The sequence below is a fragment of the Chrysemys picta genome, chromosome 8 (assembly GCF_011386835.1).
Source record: "Chrysemys picta bellii isolate R12L10 chromosome 8, ASM1138683v2, whole genome shotgun sequence".
Classification (NCBI taxonomy): Eukaryota; Metazoa; Chordata; order Testudines; family Emydidae; genus Chrysemys; species Chrysemys picta.
Window position 1 is genome coordinate 10,696,069 of NC_088798.1, and position 25,711 is coordinate 10,721,779.

The following is a 25,711-nucleotide window of genomic DNA, read 5'->3' on the forward strand; positions in this document are numbered from 1 at the left end:
GTTTGGCCTTACTGACCTTGTAAAATCTGATATTGGCTCTCTGCTACAGATTAGATACCTTTCTTCTCTTTCTTATCTTGGTTGTCTGTGTTAGCTGTGTTAAAATAATAAAGAATAAAAAAAATTCTTGTTAAATCGGAGTTAAAAACAGAATTTTCTTTAGGTTATTAGTTCATTATTATGTATTTTTAAAAGGGTGTTAACTTTATTTCTTAAAATACTCATTTTCAAAGGAATTGTTAATCATGTCAATGATTTTGTTGTGGTAAGAATTAGAGCTGAGTGAATAATGGATTTTTTGGCTTTCTGGTAATTCTGAAGTATTGGGGAAAAAAAATTGTTTCAGGTCCACCTGAAAATATTTGTGTGTGTGTGTGTGTGTGTGTGGAAAATTTCAGTAAATTGGAAAGTCAAAAATAATTGAGTTGGGTTGAAATTATTTGGTAAATTTGACATGAATTTGCAAATAGTTTTGGTTAACCTGAAATTGCATTTTTGGCAAATTAACTATCTGCTGAAAATTTTTTACCCAGCTCTAACAGTACTCTCTCTTCCATATCCCTCAAAATATTTTCTTTTAAACCACCATTAAATACCAAAGGAAATTTAATATAGAGCTACGTGACAGTAATGTTAAGGATCTGAATGTTAAAGGCCATATTTAAAGCTTACACTTCATTCCCAAGTCTATTGTGGCCAGGCTTTGAATGCTGGTCTTACATATAATATATAGTCACAGTGAAGTGACATGGTTCTGAATTTTGTGTGTGTTTAAATAGTCCTATCAGTGATACTTTGGCATAGCTTGTCTTAGCGATACAAGCATTTATTTAAACACTATTTACATTAGCGTTTCTTCTTCAATGACAATTTTTATGGTTAATTTCCTTATTCAAGGGTCTTAATGTAAATAAACAGATTAGGCCCTGGTAATCCAGTATGGAATAAACAAGAGTCACAAATGTTGAGGCTACCAGTTCCAGTGGTGAAATATCCTTGAGGACCCAGGGCAGAATGTTCTAGTTGGAAGGTCTTCAGCTGCTTAATTCCCTACCCCCAGAAACTAGGATGAAGTTGAATGTTTCCACTCCTAGGGTATAATGCAAGAGACATCTCTCTGCACAGGGCATACCCTGGTAAATAGATGCAGAATCCCACAGCAGTTCTCTCCTGGAAGGCAACTACAAAGATAAGTTTGTTCAGCAAACCAAATAACTCTAGGGCGGTATGAAGAATTTTTTTTGTTTTTGTTTTTCTGACAGTTGATGTATGTTTGTCTTATGCAGATGGTAACTGGCACGTTACTTATCTATACACATCTGTGATGCTCCCCTGAGGTACTCAGGGTTGTGAGGCACCTTACTACTACCTTCCTTTAGCATGAAGCAGTCTTGTCTATGCCTGCTGTGGATCAGCTCCCTGAACCCACCAGTCTCTGGCAATACAAGCACTATGTTCCAGGTCTGCGCAAGCCTCCCTCTTTCTGTACAGGTAGCGATAGGCATACACCATCCTCTCAGGGCTGGTCTACGCTACCATTTAAATTGGTGTAACCTTAAGTCACTCAGGGGTGAGAAAAAGACACCCCCCCCCGAGCGATGTATGTTACATCGACTTAAGGGCTGTCCACACTGCACTATGTCGGTGGGAGACGCTCTCTACTTATCCAGTGACCAGTCACTTAATTACCAGGTCTGCTGTTCCCAAAGGAATAGTATGCACCAGCTTGTAAGTGTCAACTCAGGATCAGTACTTTGCTTAACACAACAGCACTTAGGTATAGTTACCATGAAAACAAGAATAAGTTTATTATAAAAAAAAAAAAAGAGAATAAAGTGATAGGAAGTAAGAATATTATTGGAAGCAAATGGTGGCATATAAAACAAAAACAGAAGGTGCTTTCTAGAGACTAAACTTAACAAACAGGTTAACTTCCTGTCTAAAGAAGTTTCTCACTCAAATTTCACTCCAGCGTTTTCAGCCAACCGCAGTTGAGACCCTTTTTCATGAAGCAAAATTGCTGTCCTGTTACTTCTTCAGAGAAGAGTGGAAGGGTGTCTGCTCCCCAAATTTAGTGGAGCAAGCCTCTGATGTGTACCTCCGGGTTGGGTCTCTTCCCCCCCACCCCGTTATTTTTCTCCTCCTATTAGTTTCTTTCTGAAGTCCCCACTCCTTCATTTGCATTCAGTTCAGACTGGTGACAGGAGACCCATTGTGAACTTTACAATATGTAATTTACATAGAAACAGCCAGCTAGTAAAACAATTCTTGTCTGACAGGAAACCTGTTTTTCACCTTTGCTGGTGACCAGTCCCTAGACCCAGACCTTATAATTTTCAGTGCTTATACATAACTCCTTACACAACATCTGTATATGCATTTCACAATGATCCTGATGACTGGGGTGACACCTTTTTATTGAGGCCTCACATGACATTCATTGGTGAACTAGAATGCACATATCAGACTCAGGAGATTCCTGTGACCTGTATGGACCTCCTCTGTGCCACTTGCCAGGCACTAATTGGTTCCTGGCTCACAACATCATATATAAACCATCATATATAAACATTTTTGTGCAGGCAACTTAATCTATAAATAGTTGTAAGCGTTCATTGTTTTGTTGCATTTTTGGGTCAAGTTGCACAATTCTTTATAGTATTCAGAATATTCAATTTTCATAGACAGACAGATTAGCCTCTCTTCTTCAGGGAAGATTTAGATTTGCAATAGCATAGAGATGGACTTGGGCCTAGGTGCCATGACAGAGTGAACATTTATATATGATCCGTAGATATTGGAGATCTCTTCAATCTGCCACACTGTTTGTTTATGCCTGAGCGTTCATAAGCTTTAAAGAGCAGAGAACCCTTGTAGATGCTGAGTAATGCATAGTAAGTTGATAAATAAAACATGCTGGTTTTTTAATTTGTTTATACAAAAAACATAACCCAATGGGGTGACTGGAAGTTGTCTAATTGACATAAACCATTATTTCATTAGCTTTTCACTGTCAAAAATAAGTGATTTGGTGGTCTCAGCTTACATCACAAAACCATCACCTATGTTAGTCTTCAGTCAGGAGAAACCCAGGGCTGGAATGTTAAGTGTTATTGGCCAGAAATTGAGGTATATCTGGTGGGGTTATTTACAAAGCTCTCTTGTCAGCAGTATGCCTGGCTATGGCCATTGTAGTCAATATTACTTTCCTAAGCACCACAATTCAAATTTAGCCTAAATCAGTTCATAAAGTGAGGAATAACGACAGCAAAAAGAAACACAAGGTTGGCTGAAAGAGAGGTCCAGCATTCGGTGGTTCAGATATTGCCAGGCACAAACATTGATGACTACCTGGATGCAAAAATTAAAAATGTTGTATTTATAGCTGCACTTCTTGCTACTTCATAATATGTTGTTTATAATTAGTTATTCTTGCTATATCTTGACACAGTGGACTTTCTGAGCTGTTTCTGGAGTATCAGCTCTGCTTTTCAGTGACTCAGTAAACTGTTCTTCAATGCAGTGGCCATTGAATTCAGTTTGTTGTTCAGTCTTAATTTATTGTATTTTTTCATCAACAAATAAAATGCATCTCTGTTGAGCTATTGAAGATTATTCTGGTTAAAACATTTAAGCCTCTGCCCTCTTCAAAATAATGATTGAAAGTACCAGCTTTGAGCCATAGAACACTGCCCTTCTGATTCAGTGACAGTCCTTACCTTAGACCATCCCGTGCTTTGCTGCACATTGAGCTACCCACATTTGCCATCCTTGCCTGTCCACTGCCCTTCTCTCCAAATCTTCCCATTTCATGTGGAGGTGCTTGATGTTATTCAGAACTGTTCGTTTCCATGTTATTTGCGGTCTTCCTCTCTTTCTTCTTGCATTTTCTGGCTTCCATTCAAGGGTGGTATTTGGTAAGCATTCTCCACACATGTCCCAGCCACTGATGTCTTCTTTTGTAGATTATTTGTGAGAGGGTGCCTTTATTCATCTTCATATCTCTATATGTTATTCCCAATATTCTTCTCAGACATTTTGTGATGAAATGCATCCAGCTTTTGCGTATCTTTCTTGGTAAGTTGCCATGTCTCACTGCTATATGTTGTGATGGTGATAACAGTTGCTTTGTACATGTTCAGTTTTGTCTTGAAGGAGATGTTTTTGAGTTGCCAGATGTTTTTGAATCTTCGAAATGCAGCATTTGCCTTCCTAAGTCGTTGTCTTGTTTCCTCAGAACTAGATATGTAAAATTGTCCACCATCTCCAGTTTGTCTTCAATTTTGATTTCTGTCCCTATAGTCCCCATTAACATGACTTTACATTTCTTTGCATTGTATCTCAAACCTGTCTTCTCCATTACTACTTCTACTTGGCTTGTGCATTTTTGTAGTCCATTGGCATCTTCATTGATAAGAGCAATGTCGTCAGCAAAGTCTAGATCAAATATCCTCGAATTGTTCCATTTTAGGCCATATGTATCACTGTCGCATTGTTTTAGACCCTAGTCGATGACTAGCATAAACAAAAAAGGAGACAGGACATATCCCTGCCTTATACCTGTCTTGATGCTGAATGGCTTACTCAATCCATTTTCCATTTTAATGCAGCGTTTTGAGTTGGTTTATAATGTTAATTAATTTTGTTGGAATTCCAGATTGTTCCACAATTTTCCACATTGTTTCCCTGTTTACACTATTGAATGCCTTTTGAAAGTCCACAAAATTGATGGCAAGACTGCCTTGGAATTCAATTTTGCTCTCAATAATCTGTCTCAGGGTGCAGTAAGGTGAAGTTATTAATCATCTTAATCAGGTTATACCAACTCTTTCAAATATCAGAATGACCTCTAAGGAAGAAAAGAAAACAAGGTAAACAAAGATATTTAGGGGAAAATGTTATACTGCAATAAATTTTAAAAAAGTACAGTGACTTAGTCACATAACTCACTTCGATTTTAATGGAAACATGTAGCTGAACATATGGCAGTTGCCCAATTGGCCTGATCCACTTTGTTTAATACGAGCTTGAATACTGTTATTTACTAAAGGAAACAATAAGGTGCTATCTACCAACATAAGGACCCATCGTTCCAGTCCTCATTTGCATAAACACTGATTACTCATGTAAGTAGTCCCATTGGGTTCAGTGGGATTGCTTACATGACTAAGGATTTGCAGGATTGAGCAGTCTTTTTTGGAACAGCTAGGTTAAAAATGTTGTTGGGGTCTTCTCCTCCTCAGACCTGTTTCAGCCTCAGTTTTCTAAAGAGAGTTAGTTGTGTGTGCACTTCCCTGTCTTTCTCCTCAAATCCTATAAATATTCATAAAGGTATGGGTCTTTATTGCCATGGGGCACTACATGGAAATCATATGATCAGCAGTCCAGAACTGCTCTACAGTTATGAATGATCTTCTTAAATGTTATATTATCCTTTAAAATAAGGGATGAGGGGGAAAAAACAACTCCACATAAATTTTGACGCTGGTACTCGTTCCCATGAATTGGGTGTGAGGCAGCCAGCAAGCAACAAAGGTGTATGTTTCTGTTCATTTATGAAGTGTGCTTAGTTTAAGGGTAACGATTTTTTTTATTAAACTACAATTCTAAACCACAGAGACCATAGCTGCCAGATCATTGTAGCATACTATATTAGACCCTTGTGTGTTTTCACTTCCAGTCCTTAATCCCCGGCTATGCAGGAGAGAAATATTCAATTCTAGGCAGGCTCTGATACTTTGGGAGCTTTGGACAGGGCATTGGGGAAAGAGAAGCACGGGTATCCATTGTTTATATAAGCACTAAGCCGCCTCCTCTGTTAAGAAAAGGGCATTAAGGGCACGAGCTGTGGTTTTGACTCTTTTTTTCTTGAAGGGAGATGGAAAGAAAAGGGTCATTTGTTTTATAAATAATAATTGCTGGTTTTATACTTCAGCATTTCCAGCAGACCTTTTCTGGTAAATATCAGCTAGGGATAGGCATCAGTGAGCTTATTTAAAGGGACTGTGTCAGTTTAACTAACTGTTGAAAACAATCACATTTTTTAATAATGCCTTGGATTTTTAAGTGAAATAATTACAATGTTTCAATGTGCTTGTCTCTTCTGATGCTCTTTGTTTACTTTGTATATTTCAGCATGGACAACGAAAATCAATGAAGTCAGGTTCATATTTGTATAGTTAATTCCAGTGGCTGGTTCTTAGTGCTTCAAGCCATTTTGGGCTTCAAACTTTTCAGTAGAATGTGTATTTGTTTACAAACAGCTCTCTGCATTTGGATTTATGGAGGGGAAAATGTGGAAACATTTTTATTTGTCTTAGGGTGGACCAAATTTAAATTATCAGTTTCCCATTAAAAATATTAAAATATACAGATTTTTTTCCATAAAGTTTATAAAGTAATTATTTTAAAACATTAATTGGACTGTGTTGTGTAAGACTTTCAGGGTAGTGGCTATAAAGTGTTAGGAGTAGTCATTTTGTGGGCTTGATTTATTATTGATGTATAGACAGTTCCATGCATTTACTGAAGATGTAAAATTTTGTATTGGATATTGTTTTCTAACATTTGTAAAGCACCTGCTATTTGAGAGAGACTAAAATCAATAAAAATAGTGCCATTTAAAGTGAATTGCTTTCTCTAGTTGTGTGTGACCTTGTTCTTCAGCTTGTTCTTCGCTGTCACTTCAGCCAATATAAATCACGTGATGGGCAAAACTCAGGCATGATTAGGGAGGGAAAAATAATCTAATTTAAATTTTAATTATACCAATGCAGATATATTTGTGTGCATATTAAACTCCTGTTTTCAGGAATCTTAAAATGAACCCCAAAAATGTACTCTGTGCTGAAAAATGACCTGAATGAGTGATCAGATTTGATTTTTTCTTAAGCCAGAAACATTTTTCTGCATGTGGTGTTAATTACAGAAACCTAAAGAGATGTTTCACTCTTTAAAAATGTTTTCAAAGCCATGTAATCAGTGTAGTGTATGTCTTCCATCTTCCTCCTTCTGCCTCAAAAACCAATAGGTCACAATGATTGTTGGTATCTCTGTTTACATAAATCAGTGCTTGCCGTCCAATTCACTTGAGTGTCCTTACAAAAAAGTTTATATATTTATGCTAGAGAATTCCTTTATGGATGCCCTTTTTATGTTTTAAGCAGCAGGAAAGTAATTTGAATGGAGTGGTTTCAAACAGCATCATGGTTCACATTGTTACTGAGCACAGGAATCCTGTCTGATGCCTTTCAAACTGCTCAATCCTACAAATGCCTGCTAGTACTTTTGGTCAGAATCTAATTGACCTCAGTAGGACTTTGCTGAAGAAGTTACTATTCTCAGGTGTGTAACTGATTGCCTGATTGGGCCCCTGCCAAAATTCTAAATTAAATACAAACAGTGTAGATGTGAAATGTACAGTATAATACTTTGAATAAAATAACAACCTTGATGTAGTTGAGTTAATTTTGGTTGAGCATCTTTTAGAAGGCTTTGTGGAAGAAGCCTATTTTTAAGGAGGAATATGTATTAAGACGATGGTGTTTTGGTGCACAAGGTAAAGGTAGGTGTTTCGAGAGTTTGGTGGGATCCTCTGAGTGAAGGCATCAAAATGAAAGGGAGGAAAAGATGCAAGAGAACCACTAAAGTTTTGCAAGCTGTTTTATTTCTAAAGTGCACTAATTTAGTGTTTGTGTATTTAGGGAGGAAACAGCTAATTTAAAAAATGCAAATGCTGTATTCTGCAATCATTTATTTGAATGAAAAATGTTATGAAGCATTTTGAGTGCATGGATTTAGGTGTGCCTGGCAGCCTAATAATCTGCTGATTTGCAGTAAGTGTCCGTAGGGACTCATGAATACAAGCTGTCCTAGTCTGCTATGTAAACCTGGCATTTTAGAAAATCTCTAAATCTGTACAAAAGACTTTAGCTGCTCGGAGAAAGCCAATATGGTATCAAATGAAAAATGCTGAACTTTTCTCAAACTCTTGAAAGCAAAGCTTCACTTAATGTTGCTATGTGTAAAATCACTCAACTTGTTGTCTGTATGCCTGGGTATTGTAAATGATATGATTAGTCATCTAGCTGTATGCCTTGCAACAGTGGATGAGCTTACAGCCATACACAGTATAATACACATGGGCAGATTTGGGAGGGCTAAGGCCCGGGATCTAGCCTTATCTTTGAATTTCCTTTCAGGACCACTTAACATTTTGATGTAGTAATTTTGCATGAATTGAGATTTTGCTGAATTTTTATTTAATTTTTTTAGATGCAAGTAGTATAGTCTCCACATTTCACGATATCATAATCTGGAGAGGACTGTTCTCTGGATTCTGTCTCTGTTTTAAGTAGTTTTCTCATTGAGAAACAAAGGAGAGAAAACATAATTAGTGTTAATGCCTGACCCGTAATAGTTTATTTTGCTGTTACATAAGTGGCCATCTAACCCACGTTAATTATGGCTTGCAAATATTTAAGTTTTTGCTGGGCACAGTTGGCATGGGGGGAAGAAGGAGCAGATGTGTCTCCCTGACTCTGGGGTTGGTTCTGTGCTGGCCCTGAAATACTTTAGGCTGCTCTAAAGTACATGGCTGACTATAGCCCCCAAAGGAACCATCTGCCAGAAGAAAATATTTGGAATGCAGTAGCATCCTGTCTGTATTCCTTCCCATCCCAGTTAACTGCCTTGTTGGGAGATGGTGTAGCTACACTCACTCTTCACAATTTGGGGACTTCCCCATGCCAGGTGAGATCAGGCTGCTCTTTAGACCCTTTGGATTCCATCAGTGAATCTGGTCCCTGTTTTTTAACATGAGCTTGTGATGGGGCCTAATACAATTCATAACTTCAAAACTATTGAACTGATTTTCTTTAAAATGGATTTGTGTTGTAGATGTCACTGAGACTTAAAAATAAGACATTTCCATTTTATTATATATTGATAAATAATGTGTAATCAGATGTCAAGGTATAAGCACAAGGAGGCAAAGTTAAGGTTGAGCTTAAAAACATTTAAATCTGCATATCCTCACATTTGAATGCTTGATTTCTCACCCTTAATTTTGCATTATTGCTGGTTGACCTGTGTTTAAACACAACTGTTTTTGTTCAAACTAAAGGAAAAATTGTGTTTAACACTGTGGTAGTTAAAACGTGTTAGTCAATATATTTTCTAACGTGCATTTTCCTGGTGTAAACAAGGTAGGGTGCATGGTTAAGATGAAGTGTAACTTCAGATTGCAACCCTGCTGTAATTAGTTTCCTGATTCAGTTGTATTTGTAGCATGGACAATAGACCCTAAACCTTGCAGCTTCATGAAGCCAGAATCTACCTCTCAGGCGCTATGTGTGTGTCTATACTGCAATTTGATACTTGCGACTGGCTCATGCCAGCTGACTTGGGCTGGTGGGGCTCAGGCTGAGGGGCTGTTTAACTATGATGTACACATTTGAACTTCGACTGTATAGACATACCCTGACTGTTTTTCCCCTCGTCACACAGTGTTGAAAACAAGTCCTGAGGAGAATAAGACCTTTTCTCTCCCTTTTGTTTCAGATGATTTCCAAGGAATAGGTCAAATCAAAGGCCCCATATACAGTAGGCAAGCTATGGCATGCACTCTGTAACAGAGAAAATGTCTGTGCTGGGAATTTAAATGTTTTCAGAACTAGATCAGCGCATCTCAGTGCTGGCAACCATTGTTAGCAAAAAGATCATATTCCTTGTGCTGCTAGAGCTAAAGTGTCACTTGGCTGGTTATGTTAAGTTGAAGAAATATCCTTAATGACTCAGTTTATCTATCCTTCCCATGTTGTTTTCCTCTCCACCCTGAGACGATCTTTTAATGGGGGTGTTTACCTTAACTTATGTTGTTAGGAATCACTAGAATCAACTCAACAATTGTGTCAGAGCATTTCACATTTATTCATACACTACCTCTGGGAGGAAGGGGGCTAAGGAATTAAGTATTATCTGTATTTTATGTATAGGGAAACAGAGGCATGGACATATTAAATTACTTGTCCAAAGCCATATAGCTAGTCCAGTGGCAGAATGAGACTAAAATCCTGAACTTCAGACTATCAGTTGAGCGTCTCGTTCATTAGATGGTGTTGCTTTTCCATGGCCTGTGTGTTGAATGTGGGAGTTCTCACATCTACAGCAGACATGGTGGTAATGCAAGTATTACAGAAATCCCGTCAAACTCATGCTTACCGTTGAAAGCGAGTCTCACCTTTCTGAGGGTCTTCTGGGATAGCCACATAGACGAGGCAATATGGGGAAGCTTGTACTGCCACTACCTTTGATATCTGAAACTTGTACCAGGTTAAATGTTTAGCTTACCAGGTTTGATTGATCCATTTAAATGGTGGGGTAGATAGCAGTGTTAACTTATTCCTTGAAATTGAAATATTAAGAAGGTCCTTGAAACACCTAGTTGTGCTATCAGTAATGAGCCATGTTGGCAAAAGCGTATGATTATAGTGTGATTTTTGATTTACTGATAATGTGCTGAAAAATATCTCCGCTCATCAGTTGAGATGGAAATGCTGTCAATAAATAAGAGTGGAAGATTCCGCCTCTTGATTATCACTGTATTGTGGTGGGAAAAATCTGGGTGGTTTGGAACATGGAAAAAAAGGGCACTTCCTTCTTGCCACCCCTACAGAAAAATATCTCTCTTCCATTTAGATTTCATGAAACATTTTATTTCTGTATCTCTGAAAGACAGTCTTGCATATAATGCCTTGTACGTGGTGTGGTATGGAATGAAGTGTACTATGAAATGACTTACACTTGCAGACTGAAATGGCTTAGTATACTTTCCATTCATCTGATTAGAATAGTTTCACCTGCTCTGACAGCCAGCATATGAAAATGAAATGTCCTCTCCCAACTGTTAACAACATTGGAGCTTCAGCCACCTGGCCCACATCAACAAATTCTACATGTAAATTTGCTCTGTCAGTATGCTGGTTTTTAGTGTCTTACATTTCACATGCTCTTAGGTAGTTAATTATTTTAAAAAAATCTGGACTTGTCTTAAAATTTAAAGCATATATGTTTTGACATTATTTGTAAACTTTGAAGGTGGCCAAGTTTTAAAAAAATCAAAATTTATCTTGATGGGGAAGCAGCTAATTAGGATTAGGTTAATTCAAGTGCAGAAATAATTTTGATCATCAGAACAAGCCCTCAATTTGTGTGTGCAATACGTTAAATTTACCTACATTTTGAATATATTTGAGGGAATTTTCTCCTGGTAAATAAATGGAATGGATAATGGAATATTGCTAACTGAATCTTGAATACCTGTTGCTAATCTGGTCTCTGTTTGACAGGTTCAGACAAGGAACTGGATGGTATTTTCTGACAAATGGAGAACTATTTCCAAGCAGAGGCATATAACCTCGATAAGGTTTTAGATGAATTTGAACAAAATGAAGGTGAGTGACTTTGTAAAAAGGTTGTAGATGCATGTGCTTGACATTACACAGAGAAAACCATAGGTGGGGCAGGGTAGTGTAACATCCTTTTAATTTTCATGAATTGCAAACTGATCTCATTACTTGCAAAGCCACCTGTGAATTTTACATGGTTTTCCTTAGCCGAGGACAGCATCTCATAATCATTTTCTATTTACCTGTATTATCAGTGGTGAGGTGGCTTATATTTAACTGTTGATGTAGAAAATTTTTAAAGGGATATTGTTAGAATTGTAGCTTGTGTAAAGTATAGGGTTTTACAAAACCTAATAGGAATAGAAATATTGATGTAACTTGTTTTTAACAATTCTATGAAAACAGTTATTTAAACATTCTTCTTCAATATTGGGAGAACTAAGCACCCTGACAAAAATGCCACTGCACATAAATCCTAGAGTGAAGACGATCATATTCTAAGTATAAAATCTCTGTGTGCTCTAATTTCCTCCCTCCTACTGTGGAGGTAACCGAGGATTTTTTGTGTTGTGTCCCCTCCCCCTTTCTATTTATTGTATTAATCAATCAATTTAGAATTGCCTGTTCAGAATAGAACTGGACAACTGACTGGTCGCAGAGCCCTAAAGATGTTATTTTCCAGAAACTCTGTGCAATTATATCATTAGATGTTGATCTTGGATACTTAAGTATTAGTAAGTGGTCTTTTGCTATTGTGTCCATATTCAGACATGTATGCATTTCTGGTTTAGGAGTACTTTTGTTATATAAAAGAATTATAGGAACCATGGATGGTTAACTATCCTATAAAGTAGAGCTGGGGGAGTTGTGTCACCGTGATGGATTATAATATAGTCATTATTTAAACTATTAATTTTTCAGATGATGCTGTTTCACCTACATTATTGGGTGCAAAGTGGAATCAGGTTCTAGATCCCCCTTCTCATCGGCTGTCATGTAATCCAGCTCTGTCCAGCGTGCATGAAGCTTCAATTCCTAATGAGTGTCAACAGAGATTAAAGTCTTTCTCCCTGACCCATTCAACCACCACTCCAACAGGAGGAGAGGGGGATCATTGTGCTAATGGAATGGATCTTAGTATAAATCCAGAGACCCCAACTGTGTGGATTGATGATCAGGCAAAAGCAGATGATCATTTAATGAAGAGAAATAGTAATCAGGATGATCAGTGTAATGCTATGGAAACAGGAGAAAGGAAATGTGGAAATCCAGCCTGCTTGCCAGAAGAGAAGAATGTTCTAGTAGTGGCAGTCATGCATAACTGCGACAGAAGGACTCTACAAAGTGGCAATTTGCTGGATTGTAAAAATTACAGCACTCAGTCCTTAATGGACACTATTAGCTTTACACTGGATAATGAAAACCGACAGAATGATCAGTTTGGTGTTACTGTAAATGGATCCACTGAAAAAGATACAGATACAGAAAAGCAAGGAGTACAGTTAGATCGGCTGTATGCTGAGGCTGACTCTGTTAGCCATTTGATTAATACTTCATCTGATAGTCTGTCCAATGCATGCCTCCCCCATCGATTAAAGGATGATTTTAATATTAATAGAGACTCTCTGTTCTCAGAGTCTACAATTGCAGGGATTAATGCAGTGACCTTATTGCAGAGACCAGCTGATGGTACTGTTAAAACACAAGAGAGTTGTGCATCAGTTGAGGATTTTATTAGCAGAGCAATTACTCAAAGAAAAGATCTGGAAGCTAAAAATTCTTCTCCTAGTTCAAGTAATGGAAGCTTCATGATAGAGGAAACTGTAGAAGAACAAACATCTCAACTGTATCAATCTGGGCTACCTGTGCTCTCTCAAACTTGTCAGCCTAATATGTCTGAAAGTGGCAATTACAGTGAACGCTTTGAAGAACGTATTACTTCTGAGGATGTTAGTGGTGTGGAAAGTGAAGTCAGTGAATGTGACAAAATTCTCAGCACAACTGAATCGCTCAGTGGGGCAGAGTGTTTCCCTGAATCTCAGGAGATGACTAATTGGGAATTGACTAAACTGAATAATAAGCAAACTCATGGCGAGAATGAAAGACTTTTGCAGATGAAAGAGCCTGAGGCGGCTTGTAGTGATAGTGGGAAAGATGGAGATGGGATGGTGGAAGCAGGCATGGACATAAAGGGGATTTATATAGATGAGCTCGAAGGGTCCAGTCTCTCTGATGTTATGGGTACATCAGCAGCAAGCTCTCTGTCTAATGGTTGTGATTCCTATGGAATGCAGAACCCAATTGTTGCTCATATTCCAAAGACTTTACCCTCCAAGGAAGACTCAGTGACAGAGGAAAAGGAGATAGAGGAGAGCAAGTCAGAATGTTACACTAATGTTTATGAACAAAGAGGAAATGAGGCTGCTGATGGGAGTGGTCTCATTTTAAACAGCACTGGTGACCAAATGAAGAAAAATTATGTACATAGTCTCTGCAGTCAGGTACCATCTCTGCACGGGCAAACATTACCAAAAACAGTAACTAACCTGCAACCTATCAGTGTTCCATTTGGTGGTGCAAGACCCAAACAACCTACAAATCTTAAATTGCAAATTCCAAAGCCATTATCGGACCATTTACAAAACGACCTTGTTCCCCCAAACTGTGGAGGTAATACTAAAAATAAAAATGATGTCTTTGGTAAAGCAAAAATAGGGGAAACCTTGGCAGCAGATATGTTTCCTGATGAGAAATCGTTAAATGCCTCCATTGCTGATACCACTGGGGAACATTTAGAAGAGTATGAGTCTGGGGTCTCTAGTAGTCCATGCCTTGCAGTAGCCCCAGATAGTCCAGATAATGATCTCAGAGCTGGTCAGTTTGGAGCTCCCACCAGAAAGCCATTTACTACTTTAGGTGAGGTGGCTCCAGTTTGGGTTCCAGATTCTCAAGCACCAAACTGCATGAAATGTGAGGCCAGATTTACATTCACCAAAAGGAGGCATCATTGCAGAGCATGTGGGAAGGTAAGTTCATATTCAGTGACAAAGCCTTGTGTTCCCTTATTTGTAATCACTCTCTCGTGCACTCTCAATCTCTCTCTCTTTCGCGTGCGCACAGTCACACACACACACACACACTATATATATTTATATCTATATAGCTATAAATATCTATATCTATATATATATCTATCAGCTAACCACACAAGCCGCTGGCTACCATTGCCTCTGACATCTGTCTAAAGCACAGTAGCATAGTCCATTTGATTTAGTTAGTAGGTGCTCTCACCTATTCTTCATTGTTCACATTACTTTAATAGAGAATAACTATTAGGTTATTCATGATGATAAGAACGATTATCCTTTAAAAGCAGTTTGTTAGTTGATTGTAGCCATTAACAGATATTGAATTCATGTAGGACTGCTATAAAATAACTAAGTGCAGGAAACTAATTTTCAAAAATCACTGCATCAATAATTTCCATTAACAACACTGAAACCTGTTGATGGGGATGGGAAGTGAGCTATTGAACTGCCAGTTTTTCTGCTGGTTAACATAGCTGACTATCTTCAGTCTTTCATGTCCCCTTTACTCGTTTTGTACATGCTACCTCCAGTATTTACCAAAATATATCCTTGCTTTTGAAAAAGTGTATTGACTATAATAAGATTCTCCCAAATTTGATGGATAGGTGCGTGTTGATATGGTTATTAAGAGGAATTATGTGGGAAGGTCAATTAAATGTAATTTTTAAATGTATTTTTATTGTATGAGGAATGTTTCTTTGAATATTATAAGTAAGTTTATTTCTTAGTAAGAACTTATCTTTAGCTATACACCATATAAATTAGATAGGGCTGTATTAGTTTAAATGCAAATATGGCATTTTTGTGATAAAACCGTTCATAAAATATTTGTAAATATTTTGTTGAAGTATAAGTAAATGGCACACACCACTGCAAACAGAAAATCTAAAACTAATTGATCAGTGTGATGGGTTCCCCCTGGGGTGGCACCTGGAACTGGGGTACCACTGAGCCCGTTGACCCACCAGCCTAGGCTCCCTCTCACACTGTATTGCTGTGACAAGCTACAAAGTCCTCCAGACTGCACTTTCACCAGCATACATACAGGTATGGACACACCTGGCTGTAGTTACAAGCAGACTCTCTGACCAGCCCCTGCATGGGAAAGCTACTCCCAGCTCTTCAGGCACGCACCCCCTCTGGAGTATAAACCCAAAATTATACCACCTTGCGCTGCACAGGGAACTGTACAGCGTAAGCTCATAAAATTCGCCCCCTCCCTCAATGTGGAGAGGAATATGCAACAGCCTTTTGCCCCTGAGTTATGATTTCCACACACTGGTTTAGATAAAGCAAAACCAAGTTTATTAACTACAAAAGATAGATTTTAAGTGATAGCAAACAGATCAAAACAGATTACCTAGCAAATAAACAACAACCGCAAACTAAGTTTAATATACTAATTAGATTGGATATGAATAGCAGATTCTCACCCTAAGATGATACAAGCAGGCTACAGATTGTTAAGGGGCAAGCTGCACTTGCTATACAGCTTGGAATCCCAGGTGTTCCATTCACAGGCTAAAAATCCCTTTAGCCTGGGTCCAGCACTTCCCCCAGTTCAGTCTTTGTTCCTCAGGCTTTTCCAGGGGTTTTCTTGTGTGGGGAGTGAAGAACACCCGATGATGTCACTCCCTGCCTTATATAGCTTTTGCATATGGTGTGAACCCTTTGTTTCAAAGCTGGGTTCCCCGACTGGTCTGTGGGAAAAACGCTGCCATTCCAAGATGGAGTCTAGAGACATGTTGTCACATCACATCTTTGTAGAGTCATAGCAGCCATTACTTGGAGGCTGTCTGTAGCGTTCTCAGGAAGGCTCCCCAGGTGGGAGATAAGCTTCTCCTAAGGCCTGTTGTTTTTTACTAATGGCTCATTGACCTTAATAGGCCCTTCCCCACCCAGCTATCTAGACTGAAAGCATCTTGTCCAGTGGGCGTTACCCAGATGTAACTACATTTGAAATACAGAAACATAGTTAATATTCATAATTTCAGATACAAAAATGATACATGCATACAAATAGGATAATCTTATTCAGCAAATCATAACATTTTCTATGACATCTCACATGACATATCTTGCATAAAATGCATCATAACTATTTCATAATCATATCATACTATCTGAAGAATATGGGGTGCAGTGTCTCAATCAGATTATTCAAAATTAATTTAAAAAACACTAGGCTGGCAAACATTCATGAATTACTTTAAAAATAAGATGAACATGGAACATTCGTGCATTTTTAAAATAAACATATTAAGGTAAATTTGGTTCATTTAGGGTCCAGTCCAAAGCCCTGTGAAGTCAAATGACTTCTCTGGGCTTTGGATCAGATCTTTAGCTGCCAGAATAGCGCAGAGAAGCAGAATGACATGAACAGACAACCTAAAAGAATCAAATTCAGCAAACAGAGATTCATATCGGTCTGCTCCAGGAAGGAGACTTGCAGAAAACATTAAGTGTCCCATATAGCTGTCTAGGTATGACATTTGTCTTTCTTAATAACTAAAATACATAACACTGAATCTGTTCTCTTGGCAATTGTCCAATTAAGTGAAAGGATTGTTAATCAAATTACTAGTTAAGTGGGTTCACATTCATATTTTTGCATTTGTTCCATGTTCTCTTTATTTTGAGACTTGACGAAAAATTCTTCTCATGATAGTTCTGACTGGTAAGCACTCTTTTGGAATAAACACTCTTACTAATACAAATAATATTGAAATCCACCAATACTAAATTAAGCAATAAGTAATGAAAAATAAGTAATATAGTCACTATCTACTTCTACCATATAGTTTAAATCCCTAAATGTAGTGCATCTTTCAATTATTGATGTATTTAAATGCCCAATTTTACTCCTACCAAAATCAATGAGAATTTTTAATCCATGTCAGTGGAAATAGGATAAGGCCTCTCACTGGTATTTGATTTTAGCTGTCACTTATTTAAAGGGTCACTGTCAAGTAGCTAGGCCATATTTTAGTTTTTTGTGAGTTTACCAAATGACTACAAGCTTTGGGAGGGTGTTTTAAAGAAAACCAGCTCTTTGGTTTGAACTGAATCATTCTCCTTGAAACCCAAGTTTTAGAAGTGGTATTGATGCCCTTTGGCCCCTCCTGTTCTCTGCCTGTGGCACACAGTCATTTAGTCTTCTGAAGGCTGTAATATTTTGGTCTAATTCTGGTACTTGGGTTTGGTGTGTGGTGGCTGTGTAGTATTTAGTGGCTTGTGATGTACAGGAGGCCAGAACAGATGATCTGGTGGTCCCTTCTAGCCTTAAACTCTGAGACTAGTTTATTGTTGCTGAATGAGAAACAAAAAATGAAAATGACGGAAGGGTAAACAGAAATACATAGCTAAATAGACCGCATAAGGGGCAAAAAAATATAGATTTTTAAAATGTTCAGTGTTAATAATCGAAGAGATTCTGAATCTGAATTGTAACACAACAGTTTCCCTTAAAACTAATAATTGTGGCCAAAAAGTCCTAAGAATAAAAACTGCATTTAAAAATAGTTGGATGGCACCTGGAGAAAGCGTTGCTGTTTTAATTTGTGTAGTAATTGACAAAATCAGTGTGAGCCATTGAACATCAGGGAGATGGCCGAAATTAAATATGCATGTTTACCAAACTTTGTTTTAAACTTAAGAACTTGAAAAGTGATGATATATTTTAGGGGAAACTATTCATTTTAATTGTTTATATTTTGTATATGTATTTTCCATTGTCATCTGTAGTGGTCACCTGTGATATCCTTATGTAGAACAAGTGGAATATTTGTATGTGACAATTCTGTTCTGTAAGCTAAACTAGTGATTCTCCTTGCACTAAGTAGTAAAACAAAAACAAACATAAAACCTTGTAACTGCACTGTGTAAGCTTGCTGCATTTAGACAAGCTGCCATTTTCTGCTATGTGAAATACTAATTGCTTGACAGTTGCTTTCAAATAAAAATATATATATATATTGCCGAAAAACAGGAAAGCACACTTCACTTTCACCTCAAATATTGTTTATATTTGATTATATACAACACCTGCATTCCACCTACTACAAAGTTAAAGATGCCAATGAGAACAGGTGTTAACGTTTTGTCATTCTACTATATATTTCTGTTTAGTATTTAGATCATAGAAATCATTGTGCTTGAAAAGCCTTGTTAAATGCAGACTGTAATCTTCTTCAAAGGGTCCTGAATGAGAAATTAATTAGTTTAGTCCTTTGGTCTGAGGTTGAGGACATTGATTTTTCCATGTTCTGTAATTGTCCTCCTAGTTTAAATCTGAACTGAATTTTCCAGTGGATAGGCTTCCCTGAGAATTGAAATGAAGCACAATATCTCAAAATAAATTACTCAGAAACCAGTGCTGGTAATATTGCTTTAAAAGCTGGTAAAGTATAGCTGACATAATTAGAAAAGGAAATGTTACAATTTACACACCATTAGATGAGATCATCCAGGTGACAAAATTGTTATTCCAGCTCTCATCGTTTGTATGCTAAAATCGTGTCTCAGGCTTGGGCCTCATATCTATGTTACAAACTACAACATTGTTACAGGCCTTACTTACAAAATGGATTCCCCTCGTTACAACATGGCCAACATTTTTAGTGCACACTGAACCAAACTGTGTCATTTTAACTGGGCTAGGAGGTAGACAGACATTATTATGTTTAACTGTTGGAACAGAGTACTTTGACTCACTTGTAGTATAGACTGGGCTTTGTATGTAGTTTTAAAATGTGCAAGATTTAGAAATGTTGCAGTTGGGGTAGGAAAACAGTATAGGATTACATGAAGGGCTATGAAAATTAAAAGAAAGATACACTGTTAATTATGCATATGAAAACCAAATAAAATTGAAACTACGTTGGGTTGAAATCTAAAATTCTGACTTGACTTTCGGAGAGAGTTTACAGCATAGTGTCTGATGCGTCTAAATTTCATATGCTTTAATCTGTTTTTCTGCATGAAACATGCACTCATCAGTGGCTTCATATGCCACCTGAACAAAAGCCCTAGGACACATAGGGGAAAATATTGACTTTTTATTTAAATACATATTGTAAACCTTAAGATAGACTGGTCAGAATCTTGTCTGCACTGGAGAATTCGGGCATTACAGGCACCACTGCATTGCCACATAGGTAAAGTACCTCATGTCTCCATACAAATGTTTGTAATGGTGCACAGGCATTGCCATTGTTGTTACAATTGCACTTTCTTGTAGCACGCTGCCTGGGGTCACTGAGCTGTTAGTCCTGGTGCAGGTGGAAAGTACTGGCAATGAAGCTACAGCATTCTAGTTGGTCCTTCCAGCACAAGTCATGCAGTGTTCCCCTTTAGCAACCAGTGTGGTGTGGGATGAGTCTTGTACATTTGAACTACTGAGAGTTACAACAGTGCAGGTCTCAAGAGTAGAGACAAAATGGCTGTCCTTTCTTCTGAAATGTATCTCACAGATCCTTTCCCCCCCCCCACCCCTCCCATCCAGTTTTGGCTTTGATTTGACCAGAGAAACGGCTTGAGCACTTTCCCAGTGTTGTGTTTTAAACATCATTCATTCCAGAGAGCTGTAAAGGTGGACACTATGGGATTACTTATATGATTTTCCTGGTCCATTAGCCATTATCTCAAACCTGCATTTTTAAATTACTCCTGTGGGGAGTGTGCACATTTGTATTATTGCAGATAGCGCTTACTCCAGTAGGATTAAATGAGACTTGACACTAGGTCATTTGATCTTAATCAATTTCACTGTGACGCTGTTGGAGGATTATCGATAATTTCCTTTTTAATTTTGCACCTTCTAATGTATTCAGTATCTGAATTAATCTATTTAAATTACTCTTATCATGAAACATTGAGTGATTCAATATGTTTTTTCTTTTGCTCCAGGTTTTCTGTGCAGCATGCTGCAGTCTGAAATGCAAGTTGCTGTACATGGACAGAAAAGAAGCCAGAGTGTGTATAATCTGTCATTCAGTACTAATGAATGGTAAGTAGAAAGATAGGGACTAAATGCAAAGTTTTACTGGCTTTGGGTTGGTCAGTGGCTGCAGTATGCCTAGCCTATTGAAAACACTATATTCTTGCTGGCAAATATTTAAAAATGCAAAGGCTCTAGAGAAGTCAACTTGAAATCCTTGTGAGACTTGGGGACTTTTGTACCACACGTAATTAGTGAAACCTAAAAAGCAGGTAAGGTTGCAGAAAGATTAAGAGTTTATTTCATAAAGCACCCCGCTTGGATTTCAGAAAATTTGTTTTGTATGGAGGAAAGTATGGAAGCTTGCTCTGCTTGTTTTCTTAACAAATGGCTGACCTGTTACCCTCTCATACAGGAGACCAAAGGGAAGAAACCCACATTTGTGTCCCTTTCTAGACTACATACTATAGGGAAATCATGAAAGTAATCTTAGTTCACAAGAGGATGCTACTTCATTTCTTATTAGCTGACCTATTAAATAACATCACTATTGTTAACTACTTCATGTCAGAGAAGGAGGCCTGGTCTAATGGATTGTGTACAGGAAAGACTCCTGAGGTATAGGCACAATTAAATAACTCTTGTGTTCTAATCTGGGTCCAGGCAAATTACGGGCAGAACATGGGCTCTGAGGGAGATGCTGGGACCAAAAGGGCTAATACAATCCTTGGATGTATAAACAGGACTATTGAATAGATGTGGGGCAGTTTATATTACCTCTGTATGTGACACTGGTGCTACTACAACTGGAATACTGTGTCCAATTCTGGTATCCACAATTCAAGAAGGATGTTGAAACATTGGAGAGGTTTCAAAGAAGAGCCATGAAAACAATTAAAGGATTGGAAAATATTCCTTATAGTGATAGACTCAAGGAACTCAATCAAGTTTATCAAAAAAGAAGGTTAAGGGGTGACTTAAGCACAGTCTAAAGATGTACATAGGAACACAAATTGGATAATAGGCTCTTGTCTCTAAGAGGCATAAGTGTAACAGGATCCAGTGGCTGGAAGTTGAAGATAGCAAAATATAGACTAGAAATAAGATTCAGTTTTTCAACAGTGCGGGTGATTAACCACGGTAAGATGTTCCAAACACTTGTGGTGAATTCTTCATCACAACGCATTTTAGAATCAAGATTGGATGTTTTTCTAAAATAAATCCCGTAGTTTAAACAGGAATTAATTTAGGGAAGTATTATGGCCTGTGTTATGCAGGAAGACAGACGGTGGTCCCTTCTGGCTTTATAATCTGTCAGTCTCTGAAATTACTGAGGCCAGGGTTTTCAGAAGTGTCCACTCATTTTGGGATGCCTTGATTTTTGTGTTCCCCATTGACACTTCACCTAGAGCTTGATTGTTCAGAGGACCTGAATACACCTGGAGGTCCCATTGACTTCAGCTGTTCAAGTGTGGCATTCAAAATTTTTGGGAAGATTCCAGAGCTGTTAAATGGGAATAACTTTTATCTATCTCAGAGGAGCGTTAAAGCTTAATTAATGTTTGTGAAGCAATTTGAAAAAATATTAAGTGCTAAATATCAACATCTTCCACTGGTGGCTATAAGCAGCATGATAAGAAATTGTAGTTTACAGTAACTAGGAATTAAAGGTAGGCACAAATATGACATTGGTTTTGATGAATTATCAGACACGTAGATGAACACGATATATTGGGGATGAGTCAACGTGGCTTTTGTAAAGGGAAATCATGCCTTACAAATGTATTAGAATGCTTTGAGGGGTCAACAATTATGTGGACAAAGGTGATCCAGTTGATATAGTGTACATGGATTTTCAGAAAGCCTTTGACAAGGTGCCACACCAAAAGCTCTTAAGCAAAGTAAGCAGTCCTGGGATAAGAGGGAAGGTTCTCTCGTGGATCAGTAACTGGTTAAAAGACAGGAAACAAAGGTAGGAATAAAGGGTCCGTTTTCACAGTGGAGGGAGGTAAGTAACTGGGTCCCCTAAGGATCTGTACTGGGACCGGTGCTGCTTAACATATTCATAAATGAGCTAGAAAAGGGGGGTAACAGTGAGGCTGCAAAATTGGCAGACAATACAAAATTACTCAGGATAGTTAAATCCAAAGCTGACTGTGAAGAGTTAAAAAGGGATCTCGTAAAACTGTGTGACTGGCAACAAAACAACAGATGAAATTCAGTGGTGATAAGTGCAAAGTAATGCACATTGGAAAACATAATCCCAACTATACATGCAAAATGACAGGTTCTAAATTAGCTGTTACCACTTGTAGCTCCTGCCCCTGCTGTGCTGACAAAGTCACTCGGAGACCCTGGGTTTCAGTAACCACTGGTGCTGTTTATGAGAGGTTGTGCTTCCACCACCTTTTCACCATACACAGCTTGGATTCTAGTGTCTGCACCCAGGAGAGAAGAGCTATTGCTCTGCTTCCACTCCCTCGCTCTCCCCCCCCCCCCCCCCCGCTTCCTTCCTCCCAGCCCCCGGCTAATTGGACAGGCAGCTGACTCCCATTCACCATTTAGGTGCAGGTTTTCTCTGGCCAGCCCCAGTTTACTTCCCTTATTAGGAGCTGGTGTGACAGAGGGCTGAGTCAGTAGTTCTTGCCCAGCACCCTGTCACACACGCCCCCCTCTTCTTCAACTGCCAGGTTCACCCATCCAAGTCCTCTTTGCCCCCTACTGGGCGGGGCCATATGGGGGAGTCCTCCCTCATCTTTCCAGTGACCTGCTGGGTCTTCTTTGTGGGGTTCAGCCATCCACCACCTGCAGAAGCCATTGTGTGGGGGGTGGACGCTCCCATAGCTCTGCCGCCACCCACAGGTCCTCTCACCATTCATACCCCCAGGAGTGTCCCCCTTCCTTTTCTCCTTTTGCCTCTGAGAGGGGCTCGAGGTTGATCCCAGCTTTCCCCTGGACAACCAGGACTTCAGGTTCCCAAAAACCCGTCAAGCGGGGCCTGGGTCTCATCTTTCGGGGGTCCCCTTACAGGGAGTTCTGTTAGGCTCTTTGGCTCCGCTGAGGGCCATGGGGCGGATACTGCCTCTCTTCTTTCCTTCTCCAGTCCTTCCTGACTCAGGCTCTGTTGTCTAGGGTTTTTCTGCTTCAGAGATCTCTTCCCTCTTCCTCAAGGGGTCTCCCCCTTTTCCTACCTTGGGCCTTCCTCCCTGACCTGCTTTCCCTCTTAGGCAGGGGTCCCAGTTGGTGCCCACCACCATTGGGTATGGCAGGCTCTCTACTACCTCAACCCGTTTCCAACGGAACCTGTCCCGGACCTCAAGGGGCACCTGGACCATTGGGCACTGCCTCTCATCCCCATGGATGCTCTCCAAATTCACTTCGGCGCTGGGAATCATCCATTGCAGCTTCACCAGCCCCCTGCTTACAAGAGAACAGGGTGAGGCCGTATCCACCAGACCTCACTGGGGTCTCCTCCCCACCATCATGGGAATGGTGGACAGTTTCCGCCCCTTCCCCATCCTCCAAAGTTGGTCCACCCACAAATCTCTGCAAAGCCACATTCCATGTCCGGGCAGTCCCCCTTTTTATGTCCCGGTCACCTGCACTGCCAGCAGATGAGCGGCCTAGTCCCATTGGGAGCTCCCTGGTTGTTCTCCCATTTTTAATCCGGACCCTTCCTGGTCGGGGGTTCCCTGGCTTTTCTCCCGGTTTCTTCTTCCTTATATGGGTGTCCTCTTTCCTGGGGAAGTCTGCCTCTGTATACTCCTCCATCAGTTTTACTGCTGCCTCTACCCTACTGGATTGGTGTCGTCTCAGCCATACCCTTATGTTCTCGGGGAGGCCATGTAAAAACTGTTCTAGGATGAGCACGCCCATGATCTCCCCCTCTGTCTGGGCCTCAGGTCTCAGCCATCGGGTGGCCCAGTCCATTAACTACTGGGTGAATGCCCGGGACTGCAAACCCTGTGTCCACCTCGCCGCCCGGAACCTCGGCGGACAGCCCCACCCGATCTAGGACGGCTGCCCTTACTGCGTCATATCTCCTGGCCTGTTTCTCACTCAGGGCCATATAGGCCACTTGGGCTTCGCTGGCCAGGTAGGGGGCCAGCCGCAAGACCCAGGTTGTCTTCTCCCATCCTGCCTCACAGGTCACCCAATTAAATCGTTAGGCAGCAGGTTTAAAACCAACATAAGGAAGTACTTCACACGATGCAGTCAACCTGTGGAATTTGGTGCCAGGAGATGTTGTGAAGCCCAAAAGTATGATTGGGTTCAAAAAAGAATTACTGTAGATAATTTCCTGGAGGAGAGGTCGAGCAATGGCTTTTAGCCAAGATGGTCAGGGATGCAGCCCCCTGCTTTGGGTGTTCCTAAGCCTCTGACAGCCAGAAGCTGGGACAGGGGATGGATCAGTCGATAATTGCCCTGTTCTGTTCATTCCCTCTGAAGCGTTAGGAACTGGCCACTGTCAAAAGACAGGATACTGGGCTAGGTGGAGCATTGGTCTGACCCAGTAGGGCTGTTCTTATGACAAAGGTGCTGAGAAGTGTTACATTTTAGATAGAAATTAATACATTTCAGAATGAACCGAACAAGAACAATGAAGTATGCATGTGTTTGGCCAGAGACTGCTGGCTCCATTTGGTTATGAGTGGGATTTGTTTTTGTTTTGGAGAAGAGAGGAACCTGAAAATATTTTAGTTGAAACCAAACGTTCTTGTAAAGAGGTATAACAAAATTGATCATGTTACAATGATTTCCTTTTAAAAGCTTTTCTGTTCTGTTGCCAGCACTGATACACATTAGTGGTAGACAATAGTGACACCACTGCTTGTTTTATTATAGGGAAAGCATTGCCTGCATACTAGCATGTATCTGCTGCTGGGCCAACTTGACATCTGTGTTTCTGTCCATCTGCAGTGCTTTGTAATGATGATTTCCTTTTGCTAGTCAGTTGCCTGTCAGTTCATTTGACCAGATCTAATCTTACCTGATCCAATCAGTTTCCGTGCAGTTCCAGATTTTTGTAATTCAGGGCAGTTCCAGACTTTTGTCATTCAGTGCATTTTGGGTTAGTCATTCTTTGCACTTTTATGGATTATACTTTGGATGTAGTTATTTCACTTGGTTGCTGAATTGGATTTTTATTTCACTATTTTTTGTTTAATAGTGCTCATCCATAGACATCCATTAAGTATGTGCTTATTTCCGGTTCCTGATGCCATCTTTGCCTGAGAAGGTGTTTCTAGTTGATAGCTATTTCTGAACTGACACAG

At 39.4% G+C, this 25,711-nt stretch overlaps 1 protein-coding gene across 7 annotated transcripts in view; it reads left to right on the forward strand.

Annotated features, from left to right (window-relative positions):
• ZFYVE9 (zinc finger FYVE-type containing 9) overlaps positions 1 to 25,711 on the forward strand; it is a 98,342-nt gene that overhangs the window by 38,730 nt on the left and 33,901 nt on the right. For all 7 annotated transcript variants that reach the window (XR_010589594.1, XR_010589595.1, XM_065553827.1 and 4 more), the window contains 3 exons: positions 11,349 to 11,453; positions 12,330 to 14,434; positions 20,405 to 20,504. Coding sequence is in view for 5 of the 7 variants with exons in the window: in XM_065553827.1 (XP_065409899.1) it covers positions 11,384 to 11,453; positions 12,330 to 14,434; positions 20,405 to 20,504 (2,275 nt within the window). In the remaining 2 variants the exon portion in view is untranslated. The remainder of the gene's footprint in view (positions 1 to 11,348; positions 11,454 to 12,329; positions 14,435 to 20,404; positions 20,505 to 25,711) is intronic.